Source organism: Eptatretus burgeri, chromosome 9 (assembly GCF_056783735.1).
Source record: "Eptatretus burgeri isolate ZD-2024b chromosome 9, Ebu_testis_v1, whole genome shotgun sequence".
NCBI lineage: Eukaryota > Metazoa > Chordata > Myxini > Myxiniformes > Myxinidae > Eptatretus > Eptatretus burgeri.
Window position 1 is genome coordinate 48,863,465 of NC_140969.1, and position 14,664 is coordinate 48,878,128.

Sequence of the window (14,664 nt, forward strand, 5' to 3'; positions counted from 1 at the left end):
ATACTCGATTCCATCGATTTCAAGAAAAAAGTACTCGATTCCATCGATTCCAAGAAAAAAGTACTCGATTCCATCGATTCCAAGAAAAAAGTACTCGATTCCAAGAAAAAAGTACTCGATTCCATTGATTTCAAGAAAAAAGTACTCGATTCCATCGATTTCAAGAAATAAGTACTCGATTCCATCGATTCCAACAAAAAAGTACTCAATTTCATCGATTCCAAGAAAAAAGTACTCGATTCCATCGATTCCAACAAAAAAGTACTCGATTACATCGATTCCAAGAAAAAAGTACTCAATTACTTTGATTCCAAGAAAAAGTACTCAATTCCAAGAAAAAAGTATTCGATTCCATCGATTTCAAGAAAAAAATACTCGATTCCATCGATTCCAAGAAAAAGTACTCGGAATCGAATCGATTCCAAGAAAAAAGTACTCGGTATCGAATCGATTCCAAAATTCCAGGAATCGCCCATCACTGTACGCCACGCTGGGTACAAACAATGCGTGCAGTCACTTCTTCTGGGGGTCTCAAGATGGCGGCGCATTGACCAGCATCCAGTTCGTGCAAGAGGTCATCGTCAGTGATTGAAGTTCCTTGTGAGACAATTTGGTGCATTTTCTAGCTCGGTTGTCATTTTCCCCTTCTCATTCGCGCTGCGTTTTGAAGCAAGTATAAAATGGTCATTTCAGTTTAATGAGTATGGAATGTAGAGACATTAATGAAGGTGAAAGACGGTATTAAAAATAAAAAAGGTCTCGCTAAAAATAAAAACATTTTATATTTCCTTTCGTTACGTGGAGGGGGAAAGGAGCCGATAGCGGAAAGGGAGGAGCAATCGAGGTGGCTGAAGTGCTATCAGGCGAGAGGGAGCTCGAAGTCATGTCGAGTGCGTGGCAGTTTGAACCTTGGCTGCGGTCTCTCGATGATCTCTTGCTGTCGGTGATCAGTCCGCTGGGACCGTCAACGTTCAGTGCGGCCGTGACCGCGCATCGACCCCCTGGGTTGTTGTGCCTCGTTGTGCTCGTGCTCGCCGTGTTCTTCGCCTTGTGCTTGTCCCGCTGCGCCCGAAGTCTTCTGTCCTGGAAATCGACAGAGGTCGAACCCGATGGTCGAATCTGGACCTCAGGTTCTGGTGATACCTCAGTTACCGGGGAGGCGAAGAAACGGCGGCGCCGGGACAAAGGATCCAAGGTACGAAGCCCTGTAACCCGGGCCCACTCGGTGGGGAAGTAATGAAAGGGAAAAGAAGGGGGGGTGAGCGCGTGTGTTTGTCGGGGCCAGAATCCAGGACTGTGGGTGGAGAACCGAGAACGTGCGGGGGAGTGGGGAGGCATGAATCCTTGACTGGGGGTGGGAGTGTGGGGGAGTGGGGAGGCATGAATCCTTGACTGGGGGTGGGATTGCGGGGGAGTGGGGAGGCATGAATCCTTGACTGGGGGTGGGAGTGCGGGGAGTGGGGAGGCATGAATCCTTAACTGCTGGGGAGTGGGGAGGAGTCTTAAACCGTGGGGTGGGGGGTTGGTTGAAGGAATCCTATAATTTTAAGGGGGGGCAAGAAAGTTGGACTGTGTGAGGAGGGGGGCGGTGGACAGATATCCTTGACCGTGTGGGGAGGAGGGTGGGCAGATGTGTGGGGCGGGGGGTGGGCAGATATCGTGGACTGTGCGGGGAGGGGTGAGTGGGCAGATATCGTGGAGTTTGTGAGGACTGGTCGGGGGGGGGTGGGCAGATATCCTGGACCGTGCGGGTGGGGGGTAGGTGGTCAGGCACAAATCTTAGTCCATGCGGATGGTGGACGAGTAGTAATCCTGGACTGTGTGGATGTGGGGCCAGTGCTGGAATATTGGATGTGTGCGGATAGGATGGGGGCGGGGCAGAATCCTGGACTGAGGTGGGGTGAGGTGTGTGTGAACCCTGTAATGTGGGGCATGGGTGAACATGCATCAGCCATTGTCCCTTGTAAGGAGAACATGAACTTGGAGGTTGTGGGGACTATGAGGGTCCTTCGATCATTCATGAGGATCCTTGTGGAGTGAGAGAACCCAGGATGTCGTTTGGGAGGTGAGCTTTTATAACTGCTGAAGTAGGGGAGAGGTGGGGGGGGGTAAGGGTAAGAGGGTTTTGTTGTTTGTGATCTCGGTGGGGGATGGGGGGAGTGGTGGAGAATGGGGACCAGGGACCTGATGAGGAACCATGGCAAGGTGAGAGGGTTCATCAGGGAAGACTTTGATCAGTTTAATGAAGATTTAACATTTATTTAACAGGAATATTCCAGCCATCCTTGTTACATCTGAATGTATATACAGTGTATTAGTTTATTGTATTTTTTTAGACAGTGCAGGTCACCGTGGTGTCCGCTCTCACTTGTCTATTCTGGCAGTACGATGTAATGCACGTGCTGCGTGTGTACATGGTTATTACAGTTACATTCCGTCCAATCCGAGACAAATCCCTGTCTGCAGTGGCGGCCGGGCTGCTGGTCCTTGGCACAGCTGAACGATGTCTGTTCGTTCCCATCACACGCGCTCAATGGCACTGGTGGAGGAGTTCAAAGGCGAAAGTTGTGTGTTCCATTCAATTGTTCGAACAATAGGATGGACCTTAACCTTGTTAAGATGGAGCAGACTTTGAAAGGAAATTCTCTAAAATGTTCATAAATCGAAGTACTGTGTATTGATGAACAGGGAGTAAATGTGAATGTTTACGTCATCGTTTTTTTTTTTTTTTTTACGAAGGGCTGTCTTGTTTTGATGCCAAGTCGAGGCTCATGAAAGAGCTACAACACAACACAGTGCAAAGTGGCCCTCCGACAGTATGGTGGAGATGTTTTGAAGAAGAAGCTCAAATTCCACCAAGAAGGGAGCTGAAAGAAAAAGAAGAAAGAAATCTGGGTGAAGATTGGTGAAAGGGAGAGGTGAGAAAGTGAAGGAACCCAGAAAGCAAGGAATGAGCTTGGGGAGCGTGAGCTTGCTATCGTCTGCAGCCTGTGGCTGCCGGTTGCATCATTTTATCTGGGCGCAGCTGTGCCGCTGATGTATGTCCTCGATTACCGGCACACTGGTACTCATTTTGTTGATCTCGGAAAGATGACAGGCTGATTCAACCCCACCTGGTGTTAATTCAAAGGTTGACTGGATAAAAATCAAGACCCTAAGATCTTAAGCTAGCCAACTTAACCGTGAAGCCAACACCAGACTTGAGTAGGGTTAATGGGGGTAGAAAAGATGAGTTATGGGTTTGGGGGGGGGGTTGAAGATGAGGTACGAAGTGAACAGTCATCTTGAAGCCCTGCAGGGAAGAATGAGATGTACCAGAATGAGGAAGTGAATTCCATAGGAGGATGAAGAAGAATTCTCTTGCAATGCAGCACAGTCATGATGCTTGCCATATTGTAACTGGCGAGCCAGGCGATGCAGTGGATGATACCTCTGTAGGTCAGGGCAGGAATTGTTGGAATTCTTCTCAGGGTCTTGTTGAGCTAACCAAATTATTCCCACCTTCCTGTGGAGTAGACTGGCAGGAGTGGGGGGGGGGGGGGAGGAACAATTCTGGCCCAAGTCTTTGACAAACCCACTCGCCAGGCCAGATATTCCAAATGTGACTGGAATATGTAATTTGTTCAGAGTGCCTGCAACAACTCGCCTGTTCGTTCAAGGTGATGCTTAAACTCCCACCAGCTAAAGTACATACCAATGTAAATTTATAGTGCAATCATTGTCCTGTTAAAGCAAATTTCCAACCGAAGGCGAGTGCGTCATTTATTTATTTATTTATTTATTTATTTATTTATTTTTAACCTCTCTCGCTAGTAAATATGTTTAAACTGCCATGTGATGTATGCTGGACAGTGGACAGCTATGTGGTCCAGTATACCACTTACCTGCCAGTGTGGCTCTGGTCACTTTGCTCTGTCGACATCGTCTTGTAAAACACTGATCACACTGTGGGGTAGATTTTGTGAATTGCATCGCTCTGGTCGACCCGTTCGGCCTTCATTGTGAGAGGATCGCAGTGAGGCTGCCATTGGGGCCACCTCGGCAGTGGGGGCACCCCTGGCTGGAGACCGTTTCCCGCTCCGCCGTCATCCACACGTGCTTTCTGAAAAAGTGTTCGGAGCTGTTGCTTCTCGAAGCTCAAGTTGATACGGTTGTATCTCTGATTCATAAGTCTCTCTTTTCTTATCCCATCACAACGTTTGCTTTTCACTTCAGGGGTGGGGACGACTTGATTGACGTTGAGATGTGGAGCCACAGCTTTGTTGCCGTTTGGTCATGTGATGCCCATTAACTTTTTGGCTTGGCATTTCTCAAGGTACTTAAAAAAAATTTATCTTGTGACGATGTGCTGTGATCAACCCTTAACTCCACATGTCTGCAAGGAATCCGCCAAAGCTGTTCATAAATCATTTAAATCATATGCAGGAATGTTGCAGTTTAATGAAGTCACCAGTTTACATAACTCTGTCGTATATTCGGACGTGGTGAACCTTTTCCATATTTTTACCCTTGGTTGCTAAAAGCCCATCCGCTCTTTTACAGTGAGGTGTCAGGCCTGGGTGAGGCATGCACACAAGTCGATGAGGGGATGGGTTGTGAAGGGCGGGGGGGGGGCAGCCCCATGTGATCCTGAAACAATTTTTGCAATCGAGCAGAAAAATGTCAACTTTTTTTAACCTCCGCCGCCGAAGATGAAGGAGGTTATGTTTTCACGCCTTTCTGTTTGTCTGTTTGTGTACAGAATATCTCAAAAAGTTGTAGGCGGATCAGGATGAAATTTTGTGGACAGGTTGGGTGTGTGACAAGGACGAACTGATGAGATTTTGGTGAAGATCCGGATCCGGATCCGACTACGAGAATTTTCAAGAGATTCTTCACCATTGAGAGATGGGGCCAAAAACGATATAGTACTGTACAGCATGATATTTCAACAAGGACAAATGTGTCCAAGAACCGTGTCCTAAAGGTTTTGTCTTCACCAGAAGAACAACAACAAGAAGAACAACAACTCGGAGCTCTCTTAGAGCCAGCGTTCGCTCCGTGAGACGCGGCTAAAAATGTACTGATTGGGCCCGATATGTTCTCGTGGATCAGGCATTACGTGGCGGAGGTATGCGCTCTACCCAGTGCCCTTCCAGTTTTTATTTATTTATTTTTGTTTGCTTGTCTTATCGAAACATGATGGAGTGGTGTTCTACTGTAATCGTTTGCGCACGTATGCTGCACTTTTATTGCATGTAACAAGGCTAAAAATAAATGAAGCGCATGTTTATTCGATTATTGCCCTTATGTCGAACGTTACATGGTGCTCGCAATGTCTTTTTGTTAAAACCGATAATAATAATCATGACGTATTAATTTCCTCGTGCGTCGTCGCCAAGATTCCGAGGCATAATTAACAACGTGTTACAATTCTGCTTACCGCACCGGAATTTGCTTCCATCTCCTCCATTTTTTTCCATTTTGCCCGGTCAAAAGGAATCTTTTTCCTTATCGTGGTTGCCATGCTGGGTGATGTATGGCATTCCGGCGGTTTAATGTGATTGTTGTTCAAGTTCAAATGTCACGGAATTGTTGTTGGCTGCATTTATTTCGTTTCATGCAATTGTTGTTCTGCGTACCACATTCCATTCCATTCCCATCCCATCCCATCCCATCACCTGACCTTGATGAGTATATCATCTGACTGAAAATATTTTGCTCTGAGATGGCCTGTCACACACTTCGATTCCGAAATGTTAGATCTAGTTGCAATCTGGTTCGGTGGAAATGGGTTTGACATCTGCGGGCATGAAGGTGATATGGGGGGGGGGGTGTTGGGGGGGTGGATTTGTCATCCTCTTCTGTTCATTATCATCAGCTATTTTCAGTCCACTGCTGGATGAAAGAAAACCTCAGCATATTAAAGTCCTCTTCTTTATCGTTTGATTGGTGTTTCTGAAACGGTAGGCTGTACTATTTGTCACGACCAGCATTGTGTGGCTGCCGATTACATGCCCTTGGGCAGGAACACTTGAGTGCGGTTTTGTTTTTATTTTATTATTTCCTCTCTCTCTTCCCACTGGCAGTCTGCTTTCGAATATTCGATCCACGTCATCAGTTTTGAAGACAGCCTGACCACCGAGCCAGTAGAATGGTTGTAACAACTGCATTTAGCCAGCCAGCCTTAGGGGGTGTGCATTTTCCACTCCTGCACAAGGCTTTCATTCTTCGCTCTACATGAAGGTATAAAATGTCAAAATTACTTCTTTATCGTCATCCGATAACTTTTACTCTGCAAATGAGCAGTTTTTTTTTGACAATCCTTCACTCCCCAAAGTCCTGTCGCTGCCATATAATTCCTCCTCTAATAAGCCATGGTGTAAAGCAAAACGGACCCGTGCGTTGAAGATTGGTGGCTCGAGCAGTCGAGCAGAGTGTAGCGATGTGGAGTGGCAGGTTTGTTGGAAGAGAAGCAGAGATGGAGTCTCTGTGAGTTTTTATACGTCTGAGCGGTTTGTAAAACCACGCACGATAGGCAAGTCATCTTCACGGCCTCTTCACCTGTACAAGCGAGCAGTTTTACCAACGATTTGTTTGATGTGCTGTTTGTTCACAAGCGCACGTCAGCAATTCGTTCCCTTCATCTCCAGCATTTTTACCACATTCTTTCATTCTTCACTCATCCATTAATGCTTCTTTGGATCTCTGTTTGTGTGCCAGATATGTTTCATCCCATGTTGGTAATGCTCATATATATATATATATATATATATATATATATATATATATATATATATATATATATATATATATATATATATATATATATATATATATATATATATATATATATATATATATATATATATATATATATATATATATTGGAACAAATTATCTCTAATTTTAAAACGACATACTTTTTTGGTGTTAAACATGATACAAGCTCCATATTGTGGTTGTTTCTCAGTTGGAGGTGGGGGGGGGGGTGGTGAATGTGGAGGGGTTGGGTCGTTGGGGTGGGGGGTGGGGGTGTGTTAAAGGTATGAGTTAATAAATGTTCCCTTTTCCCTCCGATTCCATGATGATGATACATTGGGTCACGATCAATTTAAATTCCTTTTTAATCGCAGCACCTCTTCAAATTATGTGACCTTTGCTTGCTGCTTATCACAAATCCACATATATATATTTTTTAACCTATTTTCCCAATCAGCAGGTTTGTTGGGTTGGTGGGTATGGGGAATATATGATCTTCCCTCAGTCTTAAAAAAAGCATTGGGATGCTGTCGTGCTTTGGAGGGGGGGGGGGGGGATGGTGCGGGCGTTACCAATACAGATTTGGCACAACTGCCGTCGTCTCGCTTTGCTCTCTCTGCTGATCCACTGGAAAAGCCAGGGGGTTATTACTGGTCCCAAACATATCCACCGAATACAGCAGGGATGAAATTACACTCCAGGAGGGACAGTTCCTGAGACTGGAGTTTTTCTTGAACAAGTAAGTGCTGGCACGTTCGGGTCTTCTACCTACCAAGTGATTACAAGCACTTGATAACAATTCCTTAGTGCTAAGTAATTCCAGTTCTTGGGTGTAAATTACAAAGTGGTCCCTTTTATGAGGATCATCCTGAAAATATTGTCACTTCCTCTATTTCTTCTCACTTTCAGTAATGTATTGTTGATCGTTGAGCTACTTGTAGATCCTATCCATCCCATCGAACCAATTAGCCATTCTGTTTGCCAAACATTGCTGTATTGGTGACTTTGCTTTGAGTCCACAAAATGATGTCGGTCTCTGAAGCTGTGGCCATTTTGACAATGTTACTTCCCACAGAGTTGTATCTATACTCCGAGTTCAGAGTTTGTAACTTCTTCCTCTCCCACCCCTGTCACCTCAGCCGCATGTCCCTTGCTGTGAGAAATGTTTCTCACACGATGTCCCTGGCTCCCTCTGGTTATTATTTTTCCCACTTTGACAGGCCCCTCCATTTTGGGCGATTAAAGAGAAGGAAAGGAAGACAAATTTACCTGTGCGTAGTGCTTTAACCTCGACCCTCTCCTCCCCGTCCCCGTCCTCACGTCCCGCACCCTCCCCCCCCCAACCCCCTTTGCCCCCTGCAAGCCATAATGTCCCTTCCTGCTAGAAATGTCTCACATGTAATGACAGGCTTTGACAGGTCCCACCGTTTTGGGGAGGGAGGAGAAGGGTAGTAGGACAAATTTACCTGTGTGAAGTGCTTTAACCTCAGCTTTGCCCAGGTAAAGAAGGAAATTGTAATACCCTCTGCCACCACCACCAAGTGGTGCTACACGGTATACATTTACGCCCCCACACCCCCGGGTGAAGCCATGGCCACATAGCCGATGTCACACACACACACACACACACACACACACACACACACACACACACACACACACACACACACACACACACACACACACACACACACACACACACACACACACACACACACACACACACACACACACACACACGTATGTATATATATATATATATATATATATATATATATATATATATATATATATATATATATATATATATATGTTTCGGTTGTGGGGGCAGATGGAGGAATTTAATAGTAAAGTTAGGATTGAACAGAGTAGAATAGATAGGAGTGCATCGAGTAGCTTGGTCCATTAACGTGTGGGAGACATCTCGATGTAAATTAAGTAGAAAAACTAAGCTTTAGTGTAACGTCACCACACTGGGGGTAGTGCAGTTTTAATTAGAGAGGGATTAAGGATAATTGCCTCCTGTGACCTATTCCTACGTTTTTGCATTTACAAGCCAGCCATGAAGGAGTTGCGTTTTTATAACGACCACGCAGGCAAGAGGCCCCGCCTTCCTGGGTTTTGTGCCACCAAGCCACGCCCGGAGGTGGATGATTGATGGGCATGACGTGAGAAGGGAGAGGTTTTGGTTTGGTTGTTGGTTTAAAGTTCGGTGTAGGGGATGCACGTGGTCGAGAGACGAGGGAGCAAAGAGATGGCATGTAAGATCAGGGCATTACGGCTGGCTTTCTTTCGACACATGAAGAAAACTGCATGATTCTCATATTCGTGCTGAGGTGAATTGGCGTGTGTGGTGGAGCAAGACTCTGGCCATTGACTCTACTCTTGGTTGGGTCATGTGAGATGGACCTCGACGCCTCGTGTACATCACCAAAGAGACGGTGCCATTCTGCAAAGCAGCGGGTCGGTAAGCGCGATCGACGAAGAAGCTGCATGGCGGTTGGTGAGCCCTGGCGTTGAATACCACCTCACAAATTACCTCGCATACGTTTCCCGCCAAGAGAGCGGCTTGGCGCCATTTTTGGCATGTCTACCCGTGCAGGATGAAGCGCATCGTTCCACAGGTTTAGTTAAGACCACCTCTGCACAAAGCTAAGTGCCAGAATAAAGTGCGGATTTGCTTTTCTTTTGTTTTCCCCTTGTCTGTATCAGTCTGTGTGCAGAGGTGCTTCGACTTTAGACCTTAATTTACTTAACTTATTATTCTTAATATTTGAATTTTACCCTTGTATAGGGTGTCCCAAAAAATATACAACTTTTAAAATGCTTCGTTTGATCCTAAAAAGCAGTAGTTTTGTCACTAATGCTTCATTTCTTGTTGCAGAGACCCTGAAGTTTATTTTGATACCAAGCAAGCGCCAGAAAAATGCCAAGACTGACCGTACAACAACGGACGAAAATTGTTAAACTTTGGCACCAGACGAAAAGTGTCATACAGGTGCAACGTCTTTACTCGAGACATTTCGGTATCCATTTGCGCCATGCACCAAACTTTCGGACAATAAAGTGCACCATCGCAAAGTTTACCAATGTGGGAACCATCTGTGACAGTCACCAGGGTCACAGTGGTTGGAAGAGGACAGGTCGTAGTGAAGAAAATGTGGAAATGGTGAGACAAGCGGTCGTTCAGAGTCCAAAAAAAAATCGATTCGACGACTTTCTGCTGAGACAAACATTCATAAGGGCACCGTTCAGAGGATCCTTCGCCAAGACATTCATGCCTTTCCATACTAAATTCAAACGGAAACGGTGGTTACTGAACAACAGAAACGCAAACGACTAGACTTTGCAAATTGGTTCTCACGAAAGTTGGAGGAAGATGCTGACTTCCTCAAAAAACTTCACATGACAGAAGAATGCCATGCTCACTTGTCCGGGGAGGTAAACAAGCAAAACTTTCGGTACTGGGGAACTGAAAATCCTGGTAATGCATCAACTGAACTTGTGCCTCGATCTGCTCTCAAAGTCACCATGTGGTTGGTATGGAATAATTGGTCCATACTTCTTTGAAGATGACCAGGGACGCACCTGCACGGTAAACCAGAGGAACTATCACGAAATGATTCAGGAATTCTATCTGCCTGGGCTACATACTCAGGCCCGTAGGAGAAACAACCTGATCCAGATGAGAACCCAGTGGTTAGTGTATGGGGTACCGCCCCATACAACCAGAGAAACAAGGCGTTTTCTCAACCAGCATTTTGAGGGCTGCTTTATCTCTCTCTACGAAGACATTGAGTGGCCACCGTATTCCCCTGACATTACTCCTCCAGACTTCTTCTTGTGGGGGTATCTCAAGGACAGGATCTACGGAAACCCTAGGCCTCAGACTCTTGATCGGCTGAAAGAAAACATCCACTGAGAAATCCAGAACATTCCTCAGGAAACGTTTCCCAAAGTTATGGAGAACATGACAACGCGTTTGTGGGCAGTGATCGGACAATGTGGAGCCTACATCGAACATGTGGTCTAAAAGAAAACGACGGTTCTATTCCAAAATTTAAATTTTGGTGGCAATTTTGACATTGGTACAATATACTTCAACCTTTCAGCTTTCTATCCAGCCATATATCTTTTAAAAATATGTATGTTATGACCATCCTCTTTGCAGATGAAAAGTTGTATATTTTTTTGGGACACCCAAAATTTTTTGGGGACATTTGGCATTTCTATTTTTATTTTATCCCTGTTTATTTTTAGTTGCTGTCTCCGTGTATTTGTCATGGGGTTCGAGTAAAACCCTTTGTACTGTGCTTTCATGGGCCTCCGTTGCTCCTCCAGTGCTGCCTGCCCCTCCCGCGCACACTATAATCTCTGAGGATCACTTGTCTGCCTCCGAAGGAAAACCGCTCGGCGATCTAGGCCTGGTTGGTGTTAACCGCCCGTCCACCACAATTGTGTCTGGGGGGGGGGGGTTAAACCTAACCGGCCAAGACCGGTGACATTTGTTGATCAGGAGTGGGATATGAATGTATCAGTAGGAGTGCAGGATTCAAACTCTGAACATTTCACAAGGGACATCCGGACTTGATGATGGGTCTCAATACTGTCCTGCCTCCTGATTTCAAGATTGAGGTGCAGACAAATGATCTGATCAGTGTTACTACACCAACGCAAGCTGCACAACTCATGGGGCACGTGACAATTCAGCTTCAAAATGTCAACTCTCAACGTGTGAAACTTTCGCCCACACAAGCCTCTACCAAGCAGGGGCCGGACACAAGGAGAGCTTCGTGATGTTGAGGAAGGCAGTGGAAATAGAGAGTTAGAGCCGGATGCTTGTCAAATGAACCAGTGCGAAAGTGATGTTTTTGAAATGAATTTGCAGAACCAATCTCAAAGTTCTGATCCAAATAATAGTGGTGAAGGCCACTCACTCACTGTTTTTGAATCTTGTGGAAGTGACGTGAAGGCAAAGGGTGATTACTAGTTTGGTGCTTCTCGCTGTTGTAACGGAGATGGTACAGCTGTAGTTAAGAGTGGAAGTACAGGTATGTTTTGTGATGATTATACGGTAGGGAGTGACACATTGGATACTGGTGAAGGAAAATGACATCGAAGTTGCGAAGGTGCTGGATGAGGAAGGTGATCTTCCTGAACTTGGCATTCACGGGAAGGCAAGTCCTGAAATTTGTTTTGTCGAGCCAGGATTGGAGCAATCCCAAGAAGGATATGTTGAGGAGAGTTGCAGCAGCTGTAACTTTCCGTTAGTTGAGCAAGAAGCTCATCTTAAAACGAACCAATGTGAGTTGAGTGCAAGCGTTGAAGAGAAAATGCCCCCACTTGGTGAGAATGTAGATGATTCTGCTGATGAAGATGATGCTCAGAATTTTTCATTGGATGAACTTGCAGTAGCTGATGTACCCCTGGAATCCTCTCCAGATATCAGACCGATAGATTCTTCAGCAAGGGATATTGAGGAGAAACAGCTGGATGAAATGCATGACAAAGGTGAATTGTGAAATACTGGACTTGTTGGCAATGAGAGCCGTGCTGAACTTTGCGAGGGACTTTCAGCGACATCTCAAAAAAATTTTTTAACGGATTCGGACGAAACTTGGTGGACATGTTGAGTGTATTACAAGGATTAATTGATTCTATTTTGGTGAAGATCTTGATGCGGGAATATTTTAAATTTTCTAAAGTGATTTCTCAAGAGAGATAGGGCCAAAAACGATATATGTCATGATATTTCAAAAATGTATTGGGCCCGATTTGTTCTCGTGGATCAGGCATTATTTGGTGGAGGTATGCGCTCTACCAAATGCCCTTCTAATTTTTTATTTTATTACTATTATTTTTGAATATCTTCTGTGAATACCTATTTCTTCTATTTTGTAGTTCTCCCAATTTTCAGTGTATATCTGTGATATTTTGCTTAATATATATTTTTTTCTTTCGACTTTTTTGCTGTCATTGGGGCTGTATTCGTTGCTGTTTTGGTTTCATGCATGACATCTTCTGTTTGCACCTGTCTTTGGAAAGTTTTTGTGACGTGGGTTAGGGATACCTTTTCTGGTTTGCTGTCTTTGTGTTTGCATACAAATTGGATTCTGTCATCTGTTCAATTTTTCACTCATTCAGCCAGTCTGACAGATGTCATTCTGTGCACTTGGTTGAGTTCCATCAGGCTGCTTCTTCCTCCTCGTCTCGGCAGGAACATTCACAGGATGCAATGATTTTTGTCGAATATTTTGTGGATCGAGAGGAGTTTCCTTGATATCTACTTTGTTAACCTCCGCCATCGAAGATCGGGGGTTACTGTTTTCACCCCTTTTTGTTTGTTTGTTTGTTTGTGAACAGTATTACGGAAAAAAAACTCCTCGATGGATTTCGACGAAACTTGGTGGGGGGATTAGGTATGGTCCAAGGATCATGTCATCAGATTTTGGACTTGTCCAAAATCCAATTTGGCCGCTATGGCGGCCAATTTGAAAAAATATTTGAATTTTTTTTTTTTGCATTTCTACATGTTTTAAGTGATTTCCAACCCCCCCCCAAAAAAAAAAATTGTTAGAGAAAAAAAAAATTTTGCAAATTTTTTTTCAACAAAATTTCGATTTTTTTTTTTGCATTTCTACATGTTATAAGTTATTTCCAACAAAAAACGTGCCAAAATTATAATTGCGGCTGATTTTCGAACTTCAGGTGGATATACCCACGTAAAATCAATTTCTGTCTCAAGGAATCTAGTTATGACGAATGAATTGAGTATGTAAAAGGGAAAGTTGCAAACTATAACTCTGTGAGCACTGTTGATGTCAAATTGAATGAATAGGATATCAGGTTCACTTGAGTGACCTAGCAGTATTGGCGGCGGAGGTTTGGCACTCGACCGAGTGCTCCCCCTCTAGTTACCTTTGCAAACTTTGTTGAGAAGGTTATGTTTTGATCGCTGTGTATTTATTTATTTGTGAATATGTGTGTTTGTTATCTTGCCAAAATGAAGTTTTTGCAAGATATGTTAGTCAGCTTCTATGTTTTTTTTTGGTTTTTTTTGTTTGTCTGTAATAACGTATAAAAAATTCTGCAGAGCACAGTTATCATTGGAAATTTTTGTAACTTCGCATATCAGAGGCCTATAGAGGTCCCTTTCAGCGCATAAAATTTTGAAGGTCAAGGTCACTTTGTTGCAAATCAGGGGAGTCGACGAAACCCTTATTTTTTGAGTAATTTTAATCTAATCGTCTCCAAACTTTATGGGAATGTAGTATATGGTCTGGCGCTCAGCTGATTAGTTTTTGGTGGCGATTGGCCTTGACCTTCATGGTTAGCGCCCTGAGGTCAGATTTTCAAGTTTTAGGAACCATATCGTGTAGTACCTCAAATTGAACACCTCGATGAGTGCTTTCTAGATATGTCAAGCTTGAGACATTATGATGTCATTTGGTGACATTATGAGGCAAACACATTTTTCATGGTTACTCTGTAGAACGATTCTCATCGGAATCTCTCGTAGGCAGATATTCCTCAAGGAGTCGCTCCTGGTGGATAGCAGCTCTGTTCACCTCAGTGTGACCTTAAATAAGTCACATATGCTCACCTTTTGGCAAGATACGGGTCACCCTGCGGGTGACATTGGTTTATTTTCTTTATTTGTTTGTTTGTTATTCGCATAACTTCAAAAGTATTGAACTGAATCGCAGCAAATTTGGTGGGATTGGTTATTATCCGAGGACCATTTGATTAGATTTTGGGGGCAATCGGGTCAAAGGTCAAGGTCATGAAAAGGTCAAAATCGTCTTTTCACCATAGCGCGGTCAATTTGTATCCAATTTGTATGCAACTAATGCCAAAATGTTCAGAATTCAATGCCCCATCTTGTGATATATGAAATGACACAATGACGTCATTACCTTTGTT

General features: G+C 44.2%; 1 protein-coding gene across 3 annotated transcripts in view; it reads left to right on the top strand.

Moving 5' to 3' along the window:
* Window positions 1-804: 804 nt before the first annotated feature.
* The window catches only part of MTDH (metadherin), a 98,932-nt gene continuing 85,072 nt past the window's right edge, over window positions 805-14,664 (top strand). For 2 of the 3 annotated variants that reach the window (XM_085896662.1, XM_085896664.1), the window contains exon 1: window positions 805-1,195. In XM_085896662.1, coding sequence (XP_085752788.1) covers window positions 884-1,195 — 312 coding nt within the window. In that variant the 5' untranslated portion in view covers window positions 805-883. The remainder of the gene's footprint in view (window positions 1,196-14,664) is intronic. The other variant, XM_085896663.1, reaches the window with a different exon arrangement.